General features: G+C 36.8%; 1 protein-coding gene across 1 annotated transcript; it reads right to left on the bottom strand.

Annotated features, from left to right (window-relative positions):
- Positions 1-29: 29 nt before the first annotated feature.
- miip (migration and invasion inhibitory protein) lies at positions 30-9,402 on the bottom strand. The gene is made up of 9 exons (XM_008408592.3): positions 9,032-9,402; positions 8,540-8,718; positions 7,089-7,194; positions 5,963-6,074; positions 5,791-5,867; positions 5,570-5,696; positions 3,202-3,298; positions 1,808-1,927; positions 30-367 (listed from the first exon to the last, which is right to left on the bottom strand). The coding sequence occupies exons 1-9, from the start codon at positions 9,270-9,272 to the stop codon at positions 239-241; spliced, it is 1,188 nt and encodes a 395-aa protein (XP_008406814.1). The 5' UTR covers positions 9,273-9,402; the 3' UTR covers positions 30-238.
- Between the last annotated feature and the right edge of the window lie 8,798 nt (positions 9,403-18,200).

The raw sequence follows: 18,200 nt of genomic DNA, 5'->3' as shown, positions 1-18,200 counted from the left end.
GAACAAAGAAAAGGGGAACTGAGGCAACATGATTTAAGTCAAAGTTTAGAGTCAACTCATATTCCAGTGCATTTACAGCACCTGATGCACTTTATGCTTAGCTCCCTGTTTGAAAAACAGCAACAACAACAACAAAAAAAGTACATGAAGGACGTCTGGCCGAGACAGACGATGTTGCACTAGAAATGTAAAAGTAGCTTCTCAGATTTTGATCCCTTAAAAATCCAGAGGTGATTCTTCAGCCTACAGGGAAAAAAGAGGCTCTTGTGTTTCTTTTTGGAGAGAAATGTTGAAAGTTGAAATTAGCCAAGCGACACACATCAGGGGTCTGCTCAAGGTTTTGGTTTCTTCTAGATGAAGATAGTTTCTGGAAAATAAAAGAAGAAAATAGAGTGAGACACATTTGCACCCCAGTGACTATGAATATGAGCTAAAAGCCTTTCACATTGCATGACCTAAAACCGGAAGAAAATGTGACCTTTAATGTATGTTTTGCTTTAAGCCAAATCAGAAGTTTTGTCTTCATCTGGTGAAACATTTCTATCAGAGGTGCACCGATTGCAGTTTCTGGTCAATCGCTGATTATCAGTCTGCAAAAAGTCCAACCTGCTGATTCCAATTTTTGCTGACACCAGTTTTATTTTTTGTCTAAAATGTTGATAAATATAGCAAGAAAGATGCTGAGTTGGTAACAGTGGGGTGACTAAAGTTAACTGGTGGGCCGGTCCATCAGTCAAACCTCTCTCAAAGGGAGGAAGCAAAACATTACAGCAGTTCATTTTCAGACCTTTGTTGCTGTAGAAACGATCAGGGAGTGAGATCGGCTTCAGGTATAAGTATCGGCCGATCACCGGTCTCCCAAAATTAACGAAAACATCTGGCTGATAAATTGGTGCACCACTAATTTCTACCTTGTAGGTTTTGGATCAGTTTTCCTGTTTTCTGTCTTTGTTGAAAATCACCTGGTATTTCAGAGTTCAAGATGCCCTGCAACGTAACAATGAGCTCAGAGTACTAGAGCCACAGCATTACAGGCCCTCCGCCATGCCCAACACTTGACATCCACTGTTAAAGTCAAACCAGCCTCAGTGCCAGTTGCTGAAAAGCTAATATTAACCTCATCTGATAAAAGTGCACTACCGGTAATCAAGCTCCACGTTTACATTTGTGATGGTAGGAGAGAAGTAACTGTTTTCAAACGAACGTTATAAAGCAAAGCGTCTGATGGTTGTTAAGGCGACTCAGTGACCAAAGAACCTACTACTTGCTGATTTCTCCAGAAGCATGACTTTCACCTCCCTTTACATGCTGCTCTCTGTGTGAGACGCCAAGATAAATATGACTCCTCGTGTGGCCTGGTCGGCAGTGGCCAAAAGAAATGGGCCTCTGTGTCACGGTGTATTTATATCCCAGTTGAACGGGAAGCCACAGATTATTTATGAGTTTAAAACTTCCAAGAAGTTCAAGAAAAACAGAATTAATTAAACAGATCCTTCTGATATATTCACTCTGAAAAGGTTGTTGACAGGCACATGTATTTCTGCTACTGGTGATTTTCGTTAATTACTCCTCAACATTAGATTTCCTTCCCCACTGAATAGATGCACTCTGATGACAGATTATAGTGTGCAATCAAGCTACTGAAATAAAAGATGAGTTTATTTTTCCCAATCTTTCCCAAGGTTGCAGACGAATGTTGCTCAGACTCCACAGTCACTGGTGGTCTGACAGAAGTTAATCACTATCAAACTGATGATCTGGTGTTTTTCTGTTGCCTGATTACTACAGCAGGTTTTCTCAGTCTTACCTCCAGTTGCTGGCTCAGGGGCCCATCAGCGTTCTTCGTCTGAATGCTGCTCCGTAGGTCAAGGCTTCTGGCCGGAGGCAGGATGTTCTGACCTGGATTTGACCATCCTGAGAGGCAGTGCTGCACAAGGACAAGGAGATTAATGGCAGCAGGACAAGGAGGCACATTCAAATGGCCTCTTCACTTGACTTAAAGTGATCTTTTTTGCATCCTCAGCAGAAGCTGGATGAGTTTTGTAAAGGCTTATGAAACGTCTTTTATGTTCAGCACAGGAAACAGTTGGTCATCCTTGAATAAAGGAATAAGATAGTGCTGTTCAGCTAATCACTGCAGGAACACAGAAGCATTTTATACAGTTTACAAAAATAGTATTTTATGTGACATTAGAGGTTTTTATTAACGATAATTAGCAAAGAGGAAAACCTAGACACTTTCTGAAATATAGCCTCTGTATATCCGTCGCCTTCTCTACTGCTATGCAACACGCCACAAAACAAAAATAATTTTTTTTCAACGTGACAAGTGCTACATATTTTCAATGATTAAATTTGAATTTGCCATTTATATTACAATTAATTCACAGAAACACTCTTGATATCTACTGTAAATATGCCCTCCAGAAGTCAACAGGACAAGCAAGAAACCTCTGATTGTGAACTTTCTGTAGTTTATGGATGTAAAGTTTTACTGCAGCACAACATGAGCAACAGCCTAAATCGAACAATGATGGCAACGGGGAACATTCAGGTTGTTTAATACAAAAACAAAGAAAAAAAAGATGTTCAAATTAAATATCAACACAAATATAAACAGATTTAATGATTTTTTAAAATGTTAATTAACAACTTTAAAAATGTTTTAAAATGTGAAAATGTATCTCCCAGATTTATTAAACAGAGAGATAAATATGTACCCAGTTCAAACCTCAGGACAAGTAGATAAAAAATAATTGACTAGTTGTTTGTTTTAAATGTTTGAAATACTGCTAAACTGGTGGCGTTTTCACTCCATGCTGTTGTTGCTAGGTAACAAAAGTTGGGAGGGGACTTCAAACTTACTCAGCAGGTTGTTGCTAGGTAACCAAAGAGTGAGTGAGTGAGTTAATGCCACCAACCCTAGTTTAGTTTGAGCGGATAAAGCCTTTCCTCTGCCTATATCTCCCAGAATGCTGTGCGGTTATGGATTGGAGTTCAGTATTGTTGTATAAAATGTTATTGGTATATTGTCCAGTCCTAATAAGGAATGTAAAAAGTTCAAAGTTTGAATGATTAAAGCAACATTTTTGAGACAGATGCAGGCTAGAAACTGAAGAAAACTACAAATGAGGGATCCACTGAGAATAAAACAAAAAGGACAGACTCAGACAGAAGCAGCATTATTTGTTTCCAACTCACTGATGGTAATCCCAAACTGTCTGAAGGATCGAAGCTGCTTCGCCGATGAGCTTTGTACTTGTAAGCTGGCAGGATGTTGGCGCGAGGAAGGCTGACCCTTTCAAAAACAAAAAACACAATACAAAGAAGTAAAGATTTATCTTAAGGCGACAGAAATACTGAAAAGAACACACAAACACTCTGACACAGCTTGCCAAAAAAACAACAACATATGATCCAAAATAACAGCATGAAATGGCTTCAATTATAGCAGAAACTCAAGATTTTTAGATGCAAAGAAACAATCTGATAATACAGAGATGTAAAAAAATGTTTACCAGTTTTCATGTAAAAAAAATACAACACTTTTCCAAAACTTATAAGTGTTCTAAATTCCTTCTTAACAAGTAAATACAAAAAAAAGGTTGAAATAAGTTTACTGCAGAGTTTTACACAAAGGTCAATTTAAATCCACAAACAAAGAAGGAGAGAGACACACAGACAAGGAATGGGAGTCAGGAAATATTTTTAAAAATCCTCCATGTCCTGTTTAAATGTTGCATTCACATCCAGATCTAGAAAATACTTGAATCTAGATTCCAGCCTGAAACGCTGCCCATTATATTGAGCAGTGCAGTAAAAATGTCCTCCAGAACAGATATATGATTATGAAACTAACTACATATTTACATAAAAAGTCCTGAAATAAATCTGTTCTACTGCAGCCAATTCTTCTTAATATTAATGACTTTTAATAAAAACTACCAGAAAATACATTGGCCAAGTGGGAAACCAGCTGAGAATAAAAAATGGGACTGACTCAGAAAGATAAATCATTTTCAGTTCCATTTCGAATATTACAAAATTGTACTATAATCAGTCTGTACTCTCAGTACTTTGTAAGCAAAATTAAACATAAGGCAAGACTATTTAAGCTAAAATAAAACTGTAATTGTACAGTTTTAGATTTCAGACTTCAACTTTACCAAAGCCGTAAATTTTACAACAACATGTAAAGTTCAGGGAAATGCAAACATGGTTTGTGAAGCAGAGCGGTCTAAAAAATAAAAAAACAAAACAAAAAAAAAACGTAGTGAAAAATGAGAAAACAACCCTGAGTCTGATTTTCTTTCCAGGCAGCCGAATATTTCAAACATCTGAAAATGTTTTCCAGCAAGTACCAAATGTTTGGCTGTCTGTGGGCGGTTTCAGAATCAAACCTTGTATGCATAGCTGTCACAAAAGAGAGCTACGATTTCATTTTCAGTGGGTGCTGCTGGTACAGTTGTTTCTAAGACGTTTCACTGCCCCCCTGTTCGTCGCCCCCATAAGCTGCCACCTGCTGCTCAACCACTGTAAGCTCTCCAAGTAATTTCTTAGATTACACAGCACAAAAATGTCAGAGAGCAACATTTAAGATCTGAAGAATATTTGACCTGTCCTTCTACAGTCTGACACACATATAGGTATCAGTATTACTGGTAATCAGTATTACCAGTAATACTGATTAAAACAAAAAAAAAAAAAAAGATTTTTATGATTGTGAAGAACTTATTTTATGTTGGAAGGACAATTTGATTAATCATTTGAGCTATCCAGGTACTAAACTGCTTTTGAAAACACTCCACCGAACGTCATTTTTATTATACTGTGACTTACAATTTTTTTTATGAAGACAATATTTATTTTACAAATTAATCAAATTGTTTGTTGGAGTTTGTTTCTTTATATTGTGTGAGACTGACATGCAGTAGTTGACAGGAACACCTGATGCTCAGGTGGGGAACAGAGGCTGATACTGAAGTTCAGATGAGTGCAGTGATAGTGACAGTGTCTATGAAAGTCTCTCTGAAAATCAGGGAAGTCCAGGACAGCTAGAGATTAGGATGATCAAGTAGCTTAGGATTCTGGAGAAGTCAAGGATTTATCACCTGACAGAGCTCAAAGACAAAAGAAAGCAATATATATATATATATATATATATATATATATATATATATATATATTAGTTTTTACTCAATATAATGTGTTATTAATTTGATAGTCACACATGCAGCTCTGGAAAAAATGAAGAGCCCACTGCATTGAGCCCCACTGAAAACCTCCTGGTTTTTCCACCAAATGTTGATTTCTGAACTCTTCCTAAGTCAAAACTTCAGTGTTGTTTCTAAATGAATATGAACTTGTTTTCTTTGCATTATTTGAGGTCTAAAAGCACTGCATCTTTTTCATTATTTTGACCGTTTCTCATTTTCTACAAATAAATACAAAATCTTTGCTTGGAATTTCAAACACATGTTGTCAGTAGTTCACAGAATAAAAGAACAAGGCGTAAGCGCATGTTATTATCATTCCTGCATGAAAGGGTCAAGGGTCACTTCCTCAGTACCTGATCAGAGCCGGTTCAGCTGCAGTGTGAGGGTGGGAAGATTTGTGTCTCTTGCACACGGGGCAGCATTCCTGAGAGTGAAACGGGACAGGAAACAGCCTGCTGTTGATCCGGTAGGAGAATGTACCTAAAAAAAAAGAAAAACACACAGAGGGGGGAAGTGTTGGACAAATTGAGATAATCAAAACAATAAGGCCAATCTAATAAATAATCCATCTTACACTGATGAGTGTCTGTATCTGCTTCTTTGCTGTCATCTGTCAGGAGTGGTCGGAAAAACTGGCTTTCCTCTAGAGACCTAAAATAAGTCAAGAAAGTGTCAAATGAAGAAGCTGCTGTTCAACAAGGATCCTTTGAAAAGTCTAACATGAGCAACGCGGTGAGGAGACTCACTTTGCTGGTCCAGAGTGAACACACTGGTCCTTATTGACCAATCGAAACCTGCAGAGATCATTGAAGTACTCATCAGAGTGTTCTAACAAGGAGTCCTCGGTATCCAGAACTCCTTATGAGACAAAGAAGACAGCCGTCAGTCGTCTACTCAGGAATGAAAGGAAAACATTTAACATTTTTCTCTCATCTGACAGCGTATTGTATGTGTTTTACAATTTAGGGATATTAACCAAGTAGGAAACAACTGGAGCAATATAAAGCATAAAAACTATCTACAGAGGGTGGAAAGGATCTAGAAGTTATTTCTTTAACAAACAGGAGAAAAAAAATCCTACAAAACACTAAAACAGGACCTGAGAAATGCAGCATTTTTCAGTTCTAATTTAAGTAAAGACTTCAGCTGGAGGCAGCTTGGGAATCATATGGTTGCTTCGTCACATTCAATTCAAAAGAAATCCAAAGGAAATAAAAGAAATAGTGTTTTTGAAAAGGTCAGACGATCTAAATAAATGAATTCTTGACAAAATAGTGGGTTTGTCATAGACAAAACATAGTTTCAGTTTAGGAGGTTTTGTACGTAGACATAAATCAGAGAGAAATGGCTCAACAGACAGATATAAACTTCAGACTTATGGTGCGCTGTATTTGTACTCAGAAGCCAGAATTTCAAAGATTCATCTGGGAAAATTAAAATGTAAAAGTTGGAATTTCAACCGAGAAAAGCAGATAATACAAATTCAATGTGGCTGCTGTGATTCTAAAACATAAGGAACGTTGCAAGAGTTTGTCTTGAGTTGTCAAGATCTGAATCTCTTTAAACCAGAGGAACACTTGGTACTGCACAACCTCTATTTGTGAACATGTCGCAGCATGTTCAGTGCCACTGAAGAAACCAGACTAGATTGAACTCAGATGCGAGTTCATCCCCAGATCCAAGATTAACTTCTGAGATAAATCAAATGCAGCCAGTTAAATAGAAAATTACACAAAGGACAACATTTGAAATATTGCAAACCTATCACCCAGGACTCTGGCTTTTTGGAAGCAAATAGCAAATAAACAAGTGAAAAATAAATACTTCAACATTGTGCTGTGTTCAAGTCAACTGAATAAATGGGGTGCACACCTGCTATCCAATCATATCCAAGCAAAGGCTGCACATGACGTCTGTCTGACACAGGTTTGCTTTCAGATTCTTCTGACTGAAACTTGACTCGATTGTGTATCCCCCTCTGTGAAAAGAAAACACACGGCCGATTTCTTAGCGGCATCATCTTTCAATTCAAATATTCAACATTTTATTTCCCTTTTCCGTAAAGTACATTACTTTTCCGTAAAGTACAGTACTTTTCCGTAAAGTACAGTATATTAGTAGGTGGGTATTTACGCAGCAGCTAATCAAAAGAATTTGTATTTTTTTCAATACAATGAACATGTAAGATGACATTTATGAATACCTTTAGGATCTTTTTTTTTTTGAATGATTATACCAAATGGTTTTTACTACAGCAACAAATTCAAATATCAGTCCATTTACAATGAGACTGGAAATTCCAAGAAATGACTGTGAAATCTGAATAAAAAAATCCCAACAAGTAAAATTTCCAAGTTGGGAATTCCAGTGAGATTTATGAACAATGACTTCCACATTTTAAATGACGGGTAGCTTACCAAAAAAACCTAAAATAAATAAACAAAGCTTTCTGAATGAAAAAGTACCAGTGAAGAATCCTTAAATAATGTATTTAAGGATATTTGGTGCCCATCTCCAGCTGACATTCTGGGCGAGAGGCGGGGTTCACCCTGGACAGGTCGCCAAGTTTGTCGCAGGGCGAGTTTAATTTTTCATTAAAATTTTTATGTTTTCTCTTCAATTCTTATATTCTGTGCTAGTTGCTAATTTAACTAAGAAACAAACATGCAACTGTCCACGTTAAATAAACTAATAATGAATTATTCTGAGAGAAGTGAAACGATGACGGGTTTCCTTATTTGTAATAGTTTGTGCTCATATTTCATTTCATTCATGATGTTTTTAAGTATCTCAGAGTTTTACTGTGTAGCACAGAGGAAAATAAAAATAATATGTGACTGAGCATTAGTGCGCTGACGTTTTAGCTCATAAAACAGCACTGCAGAAAAACAAGTGATGGGTTGCTCACACAGCTTTTAGTTTACAGGAACATTGATGCATCAAAGTAAATAGATACAACAGTGTTTGTGCTTTGTATGAGACATTTTATATTCCAATGACCACAGCAGCGAAAAAAAACCCCCACAACTAATAATAAACAATATATCAGAGAAAAAAAAAAATCTCATGTGTACAGAATGTAGATATCACCAGATCAATATTTTGTTGCTTTTCTTTACTGAGAAAAAAAATCCAGCAAGTACAAATTTTAAACAGGAAATTTAAAAAAAAAACTGTACGTGTGCTCCTCTATGTAGCGATAGCCAGACATGATTAGATCACTCAGCACATATAATAATGAGACGTATGTTGGACGTGGCAACGATTTATTTATTGTGAGGCAGCAACTGGGATCTAGGAAGAACTGCTGCTTATGTGCTTACCTTCATTTTATTGGGCCTAACTTGGGAAAACTGCATTCTCAGTGACCAGGGGTCTGGTAGTGAGGAATAGTCCAGAGGGTTTCGGTGGCTGACTGACAGTGTTGAAGGTTCAGCAGGTGCTCTGTGTTTGGGGGTTCCAAAAGAACCGGATGACTTCCAGTGGGAGTCTTTGTGCATCTCTTGAGTATCGGAAAAAATGACATGAAGACTTCAGGAATATTTAATCGTCATCAACATACCAGCTAATATGTCTACTTTAGCTGCACAAATATCACCGGACAACACTTTGAACAACAAGAAAACAGACCAATAATTGTAAAAAAAAAAATTGTTAAAATATTATATCCAAAATATTTTAATATGTGAATCCTAATTCAAAGAGTTGATTGGAACATCACTCAACAGTACAATGAGATCTGCTTCACAATCATCTAAACGTTGCAGTTTTGCTAATAGTTAGCATCAGTAGGGCCATATTAACGGGATATTTACCAGTAAATCTGACTGAAGGTTTGGCCAGGGCTGCCCTGGCAGGACCTCCGTGTCCCTCCGTCAGAGTTACCATAACTTCGGGTTGCCTCCTCTCCTCCTTCTCCTCTTCCTCGGCCTCTCTCCCCCTCTTGCGGCTCAAACTGCTGCAGCTCACCCGCTCTAGTTTCTCTCTTTGCTCTCTTAGCTGCTCCAACAAATATTTGTTACGCTCTCGCAGAACGTCTGTTAGATCTGTTGACATTTTCTAAACAAAAAAAAAAAAATCTGCAAATCACAATGACCTTTAGCTATTTGTAAAGCACACACTTAACTACGGGTGTAGAACTTTGTTGTGTTTTGAATGCGCAGACTCCACCACGTCCATAGCAACGCTTTGGCAACAGCGATTTGATTGGCTGAGACACAAAGTCTTTGTAACCGCCAAAAAGCTTCTTTTTCTTAAAGTGACAGGCGCAGATTTCGGTGAAACTGCACTAGAAGGTAGTGAACAACAGAGGGCGCCGCAAAGTCACTGTAACATTCAAACTATGACCAATGACTGGAGTTAGATTTACAAAATACTTATTCTTCAGGAATTTATTTAGTTATTTGAATAACTTTCAAGTGATATTAGATATAAATCCTCAAACACTGTTCTGATTTTACACATTAAGGCTATTCATTTATGTCAGAACCTAATAATTACAAATGTCTGTTTGAAAGAACAGTTTTCTATTTCATACAAATTGATCTAAGAACAGCGCACGTTGTTTAATGTATTAATGAAAGCTGTAAGCATTCACCAAAAACTAGATTTATATATACAGTCGAAACCAGATACTTACGCACATTCATTTTTAAATTTAAAATCAGTGTGTGAGAAAATGTCAGTACATAAAAAAAACATCAAAGAAGGCCTCCTTTCAATAATGATGCAAGTGATGTCTTGCCAACTTAAATTAGTTCAATAGGTGAATCTGTTTGTTTCATAGAACAAAACAAATCATAGGCAACAAAAAAACTAAAGAACAAAAATGCTAGAATTAAAAGAGTAACAGAGAAAAAATAGCTGTAGGTAAACCTTCAAAGAAAGAAGCCTCAAAATACTCTGAAGGAAACCATAATAGGCATGAGAGGGCTCAGTGATAAAACCAGAAGGACCAGCGGTCTATTTAATAATAACATAATCAAATCTTCTGGTATGCAAGAACATTTTGAGTTCATTCTGTTCCTGACATGCTATGGTTTAAATTTTTGTTGATCATGATAAAAATAAATATGTCTGCTGTTCATTTTTAGAGATTTACTGTAAGCAGATTTTAAACATTGAAAGACAAAATTAAGCTATGATTCGGCCTCCCATCAGGCAGCAAACACAGTTTCACAATAACATTCTTAGAAAACCACTAATAATCCATTTCAGGGTTTGATACTCATTTTTTCCCCCAACAGGGAAGTCACAAGTCAGGAGAAAGAGTTAATTCTCACACTCATCTATAGTTTCCATTGATGCAAACAGATAAATTTTCAGTTTCATTGTGTATCCACTACTTTGGTTTTTCATTTTCTGTGTGTCATAGTTTTATATGAATCTGAAACATCTTATCATGTGCACACATGAATGCATAAATATGCGTAAGTCTGTCTGTCTGTGAGTCAGACCTGCAGATAAAACAAGATGTTTTGGTTCAAAACTAAAACATCTTGGACAAAAGTGATGTCCTTGAATTTAGGGAACTAAAATGTGAGGTTGTTGGAACATAAAGTAAAAACTAATGCGCAATGAAGAGATAAATTATAACAATTTTGTATAAATACAGCTCCAATTAACCCCACTCGTGATTTAAAGGCTGTTTATATTACAAGGAGATCAAATTTCAGTTCAAATTACACAGAATCTCTATAATAGAGCGTTCAATAATTTCATTTTATACATTTCACACCAAATACATGAACAGATTCAGACCCAAATACACAAAATACTGTTTAATCCAAACTATGATCCATGTGATCATGTGAAACCAATTATCTGTCAATTGCCGAACTAATTGTGCCAAGTTGTTTAATTTCCAGCAATTCCTCATCCGGAGTAAACATGTGGGGACAGAGGAGAGCATCAACTGCCTTTTAATGTAAAGCAAAGCTCAACATGACTACAGGGATTCAGAGGACAGAAAAGTAGCAGTACCAGTTCAAGATGACCTTTTATGAGAAATAAAACAAAGACTACACAAAGTTAAAAGCAACATTAGCTCCAGGAAAGACTCAATTTAGGAACGAGATACTGCTAAACCCAGTAAACTAAGCTTTGGTAGAAAAAAGTCAAGGGAAGCAAAATCTCTATCAGTTGTTTCATCTGAAAGAGACACAGTTAAACAAACGGATTGAGCAAGGAGTTATTACAGGTTGGAAAGAAAAAACAACGAGAGTACAGAAAGTTAATGGCCGCAGCAGCAGGGAAAGGGAAATAACTGATTGCAGAAATACTGACCCAGGTGTGTTTTTATAGAAAGGAAAATAAAGAAGGTTCCCACATTCAACTGCATCAATACCTCTGTCAATACTTCTGTCTAGGAAAAGATAGTTAAACACAAAATCACTGAGCCAGGACTACTTTCTTTGGAAAATAAGCTCTGTAAATAGTTCATTGTACTAAAACGTCACAATTTTTAAAAAATGTACTAAACTGGGAGTACTTTATAGAGGAAAGAAATACAAAGAGAGTATATCAAGACAATGTTTTAATCTTGGAAAGAAACACAGCAAAGCACCAAACAAGTTGTACTTCCTATGAAAGAAATACAAGAGAGAGAGAGTACACAGAGTCAATAGCTCCAATATTTCTGTCAACTGTCCTGTACCAGGAAGAAAAACAGCTAAACAAGCAGAGCAAGGTGCATTTCCCATGGAATAGTAAAAGTAATTCACATATTTAGACCCGAACTTTAGAGAAGTAGCTCTTTCAATGTTTGCTAGGAAAAACACCCACAACTTATCAAGGAGGTTTGGAAAACCTTTTAGTTTCTATAGAAAATAAGGTCAGAATGCCCAACAAGTAGCATCACCAGTGCTTTCATCTGGGATGCAGCTACTTTCAACAAAGAGAACAAAAAAAGATGTAAAACAACATCAATGGATTCAAATAACTTACAGTGGCTGAAGAAAACAAAGTGAGTAAAGTGTACTATGCTGACAGTAAAGCTCTTCCTCCCTGTAATGTCTGCAGCGTTGGTGGATCAACACGTTATGTTTCTCACTCTTACAGGACAGGGAGTGCTTGTTGAACTGTTGACAGTAGTATTCCATCTTGTGGGCGGCTTTTATTTATTTACAACAAAGCCTGTCCATCCATGACGGCTCTAATGACAGTGATGTGGGTGATGCTGCGTTGCAGCCATAATCTGAGGCCTGATCCCCCGCAGAGTGAATGGTGTAGAACAGAGCCGTCGAGCTGCTGCTCTGCATTCTGGTCACGGCTCGGACGCACGCAGATCTGTCCTGACCGGCCTGCTATGATTAGCTGACCACGGTACTGTGGCGTTGCGCCCCATTATCATTAAACGGTGCCAGCCGTGAAGCCATACTCTCCTCCCTGCCTCTCTAATTACACCCCCACTGCTGGGCTCCAAGCAATTACACCTGCCGCCAGGTCGCTTCATTGTCCATTAAGCACAGATAACAGACACATCAACAACAAAAACATTGAGTTACTCATTTTGTGCTCAAGAAATACCAGTTTACTATGCAATGGTGTAAAATGGGAAAATTACTCTCATTATTAATGCTTATATTGTTCTTTATGTCCAGAAGGAAAAGATTATCTGAGCTGTTGTCAGGGCCACTGCTCATTTCTGTGCAGTTTAGGTCTTATTTTGTATAACTGTGAAGCAGATTGTCATCACTTGAAGATAAAAGGCCTCGTTGAAGTGGCTTTCTTAAAGCTGAATTCATCCAGGATTAATAAGAAATGTTAAGCTGTTGTAAGTCTAAGAAACAAACACAGAACCTGTCTCCATGCTGCCGAAGAAAGCTATCAGGATTATAACTATGTCTGATTATTTTCATCCAACTACTGAAATATTCTATAGTTTAAAAATATTTAGGATTTAGTAGAGGCAGGATGACTATTGAAAACAATTGTACTGCAGATAGAGGTAATCAGGTCAGGAATAATTGTTGTGAGGAGTCAAAACTGTTTCTCACTCTTAAAATTATATATGTATAAGATAAGATAGATAAGATAATACTTTATTTATTCCTTAAGGGGGTTATATATCATTTTGTTTATATCCACTTTGGAAAAAAAATAAAAGACCACTTAAAGGTTTCTCTGATTTTACTTTTTATGTGTATGTTTGAGTAAAATAAACATTGTTTTTTTTTATTCTATGAACTACTTACAACATGTACAATCAAAAATGTTGTATTTTTTTGCAGAAAATGGGAAATGGTCAAAATAACCAAAAAGATGCAGCATTTTCAGACCTCAAATAATGCGAAGAAAACAAGTTAATAATAATTTAGAAACAACAATATTAATGTTTTAACCCAGAAAGAGTTCAGAAATCAATCAGTGCAGTGGGTCTTGTTCTTTTTTTTGGCTTGTGTATGACAAAGTAAAAAATTACAGAAAACAAATATTTAATGAGTGGTCAAGACGGTTGCATTAGCCAATCAGGTTGACCTCACAGGACATAAGACGTGCAAACCTGGAGTGGCGTGTAGTCAAGTCCTGGAGGTCACGATTGCTGAAGAGCGAGAGTCGAAGTGACAGGAAGGCAGGCAGAGCGAGGTGTTGACTGATGGTCAATTTAGCGAAAAGAGGCTGTAGACCTGAAGCATATGGAGAGGAGCTGCTCACAATCTCTAAGAATACAGAGGAGGATTTTGGTCCCAGTTTATTATCACTCTGGGCTGATGAGGGTAAAACCAGGAGAATAATGCAACAGAGAAGCAGGAAAACACAAAAAAGGACATAAAATGAGAGAGGCACAGCCATGATCATTGAGGATATTTTACAAAAGCGTAGCCAGAAACCAACATCAAAAGGCAGAACCCGACTACAAACAGATAAGACAAACAGTTAGTCAAAGTCTGCATAAGATATTTGCTAGAAATGAGCTTACAGTACAGGACGAAATAAAACAAGCTTAGAAAGCTCCACTGAATCCTATCATATGACAACCTTGTGAAGATGAAAGCAGTTAAATAAAATTCTCATTTTCACGCTCAGACCTTTCAGTAGCAGCAACCTTTAACGCTTAAAGTCAAACAATCAAAGACAGGATATGATTCTGAAACAAAACTTCACTTCAGGTTAGCTTCTGAGCAATGAAACGAGGCCAAGAAAACCAAATAAAACTCTATATGACGTATTGCTTGAGAGAAATCTTTTAGAAAAAAACAGACGGCTCACTCTTGTGTTTGCTTTATGTATCATTCACAGCGATCCTGAGCTCCTGAAATGCAAAGCTGAAGTGTTGATCCTATTAACGTTTCCACGTTTCCCTAAAAGCCCATATAGATAAAGCAAAGGACGTTTAAAAATAATAATAAATTATAATAGCTAATAATACTTTATTGATCCCCTACTGGGCAGAAAATTAGTTTGTCTCAGCATAGCATGCAATAAAATTTTAAATAAATAAATAAACATATGACAATAAATAACAACTGACACGTCATTCAGTATATTGCTAAATATATAGCAATGTACATTTAAATGCACAGCTCTAGAGACAATGTGTATATTATAAAGTATAAAAATAATAATAAATATGATGCAGGAGTCGCCTAATAAGACCTTATATGAAATCGATCAAATATTAAGCTGAATGTGTGAAACTGTTGTTTCCTGAAAAGCACAAAATCGCAATTCAACTTTAAAGTAGGAAAATTAAAGCATTTAGATTATTTTTCTACTAGGCTACTCCAAGACAAAGCACAAACTAAATAAAGATCTGATGTTTATTTTATGGTGGTAAGTGAAATGTTTACCACCATAAAATAAACATCAGATGTTCAAAGTTCTCTGGGTTTCAGTAGTTTGACTTGACTTCGATGTTTGCTCGTTAAAACGTATCTTCTGCTCTTTTCTCCAGCCGTCCAGGGAGTTTGCTGGTCCAACTCTCTCCGTGTGCGGCCTTTAGAGAAGAAAACTTCGTATCAACTCTTGGTCCTTTTCTTCCGGCTATCTCTGCTCAAACTCCCCTATTGCCGACTGGCTGTTATCAATGAGAAGACACAGTATAAAGCATATAAAGCACATATTCAGGATATGCATTTGGTGTGTGTGTGTGCGTGTGTGTACGTGTGTGCGTGTGTGTGTGTGTGGTTGCGTCTCTCTTTTTAAAAGCGCGCCTACAGCACCATATCCTCACAAGGTTTCCAGACTTTCCTGGGAGCAGGAGACTCCACATAAATAACACCAAGATTTTGACTGAGTACATGAAGATAATCAGAGGGCGAAAGGCAATGGAGAGGGATCTGACACCAGGGGTGGGCGACAGGACTGGAGAGGGAAGTGTTTTTTGCTGATAAAAGAGGGAGCAGGTCGATTGTTCCTGCAGCTTTGGCGATAGCACTGGAAGTCATTAAGATAAGGAGGATTAGACCCACCACAGTGGCGTCCCATAGCTGCCACCACCTGAAGGACAGGAGGAGAGTAAAAGACCCCGGTGTGCAGGCGGGGTGCTGTCATTCCAGCTTTCACAGAAAAACTGACTCATTGTAAAGTTTGGGATGATTGAACTTCTTATCATTGTCATTGTAGCTGAACACGAGGGTGAGTCCTTGTAAACGGTGGAGCATTAAACATACGGATTGATGAGGCTGTTTAATTATGTGCTTCTCATCTGTCTCATGTTTCTCAATGATCAATTTGAAGGACTAAATTCTTTCACTTAATCAGTTAATCGTGCAATTTTTAGAGACATTCCTGCTTAATCGCAATCAGATGGTGGAATCTTCTCATCAGCTTGATATTCTGCATCTAAAAGTTACTCTAAAGGTCTGGAGTTCGGCACACCTGCAAGGAAGAAAAACAGATTCATATATCATAAAAATGTGTTTTTAAATCACAATTTTAAAGTCTTTTTTCACTTACAGTATATAATCAAGAATAAACCTATTAGTTAGTACATGAATGTATTTTATGAATTAATTTAGTACACAAATCAAAACAGGAGTAAGTCAGACAGAAATAACACTAGAAAAATGTTAGTTGACTAAAAGTCTGGTCTTATTTTCAGTATCGCTTTTCTCACAATATAAGTTTTTATGAATAAACGTTTTATGACTATTGCCCTGTTTTATTATTATATCATCATTATTACTATTATTATAATTATTATTATCAAGTTTTTGTGTATAATTTCGATTTTAAAGCATCTGTGTTGACACCCGTCCACACTGTAAAAATACACAAACCTCAAAATAAATTTAATTTACTTTAAAGTTTTGTTGTAGATTTGAAATTATGGCTCTGCAATAACAGATGTATTTATTTTAAGGACTTCTACAAGTGGAGGGTCTTTTCTCTGCTCTACAACATAAACATTTGCCAATATTTTGTCTTGGATGCCAAAATCAGTAGTAGGCTTTGAAAATAAAGGATCAATAAGTATTTATTTAATCTCACTCTAAGCAAACAGAGAGAAAAAGATACTAATAAACTAAGTGGTTTTCATCCCCACAGCCTTTGAAGTGATTTATTTTTCTTTTCAAACGTGTCCTTTTCAAATAATTCATCCCACAGGAATCGTGCAGTGCCATGCTTGTGTTACGTCTGCAGAATGAAGGTCCTGGTCACGCTCTGATCAGCTGTATTTCATCATGTTGCTCCAGCAGACACTTATCTAACACAAGCTGATTTCCAGCACGAAGACGGACACCGGGAAGGATTCCTGGCATCAGGCTTGCCGATGTTAGCCTGGACCTCATTTTGGGGGCTTTTATGCCGGCAGGATGCTTCATAGCCTGCTCTGCTCTGAGGCCTGTTGCACACAAGCAGTGAATCATCTGAGAGGGAACACACCAGTTAATCAGTGCCTTTGTTTCAGGCTGAGGGAGCACAATGAATCTCACTAAACGCCACCAATCTGACAAGAAGTGTGTAAGGACAACCAACACTGTCATGTCGCGCAGACGGACGGCCTCAGTAGCCGCCTGCGCTTAATCAGAAAGGCTGCTGCTGCTTCTTCCAAATGCTGAGCCTCTTGATGTCATTGGAAAACTGAACTAAACGAGATATAAAGCTGTGGAGGAATTTTACAGAACGAAACCGATCGGCTTCTGGGACTGTGTGGTTCAACCTGAGGTTCAGATACAGCTGGTCATTATGTTGACTTTATGATAAAATGATTCAAACTTGTATTTGACAAACTTGTGTTTATTAAAGATGTGAACAGAAAAAAAATCTTGTGAGGTTCCTCAAGGCTCTATTCTCGAGCTGCTTCGATTTAATTTGTACGACTTAATTTAGAAAAGAGAGAAGTTATTATTTTTAGTTATTAGTTGCTGTATTACCAATAACTAGGTTTTTTTGATCTGTCTGTTTACATTATTTGATCATTTTTTTGTTATCCTCTACTTATTTTACTATGTTTTGTTCTTTGTTCTGGCATATACTTTTATTTGTCTTTTTATTATTTCTCTCCCTATCTCTTAGACTAAATATCAGTGACACTAAGTTAATCAAGCAATATTAGAGAATAGGAAAATAATAATTCAAATGAGAAAATAACTGCAAGATAAAAAAAAATTTATATCCTGATTTTATTGTTTTTGCTGTGACACTAATTAATTATGTTTTGTCTTTGTTTTGAATGTATCCATTTTAATCAATAAATCAATCAAATTTTATTTCTATAGCACATTTCAGCAGCAAGGCATTTCAAAGTGCTTTACATAATTAAAATAAAAACAGAATAAACAGTTAGAAAGACAAAGAGAATTTTTAAAAAGAAAAAGATTAAATATCAAAAAGATTGTGAAAGAGAAATAAAAAGAAATTAATAAATAGATAATTAAAAACATCGAAGACATCAAAACCTGCACTCTTACCCTAATTTAGCCATAAGCAACTCTAAACAGGTGGGTTTTAAGTTTTAGATTTAAAGGCACCCAGTGTTTCAGCTGCTTTACAGTTTTCTGGAAGTTTGTTCCAAATCTGTGGTGCATAGAAACTGAA

Source organism: Poecilia reticulata, chromosome 5, assembly GCF_904066995.2.
Source record: "Poecilia reticulata chromosome 5, P_reticulata-male-v2, whole genome shotgun sequence".
Lineage (NCBI taxonomy): Eukaryota > Metazoa > Chordata > Actinopteri > Cyprinodontiformes > Poeciliidae > Poecilia > Poecilia reticulata.
This window is presented reverse-complemented; position numbering and strand designations above follow the sequence as displayed.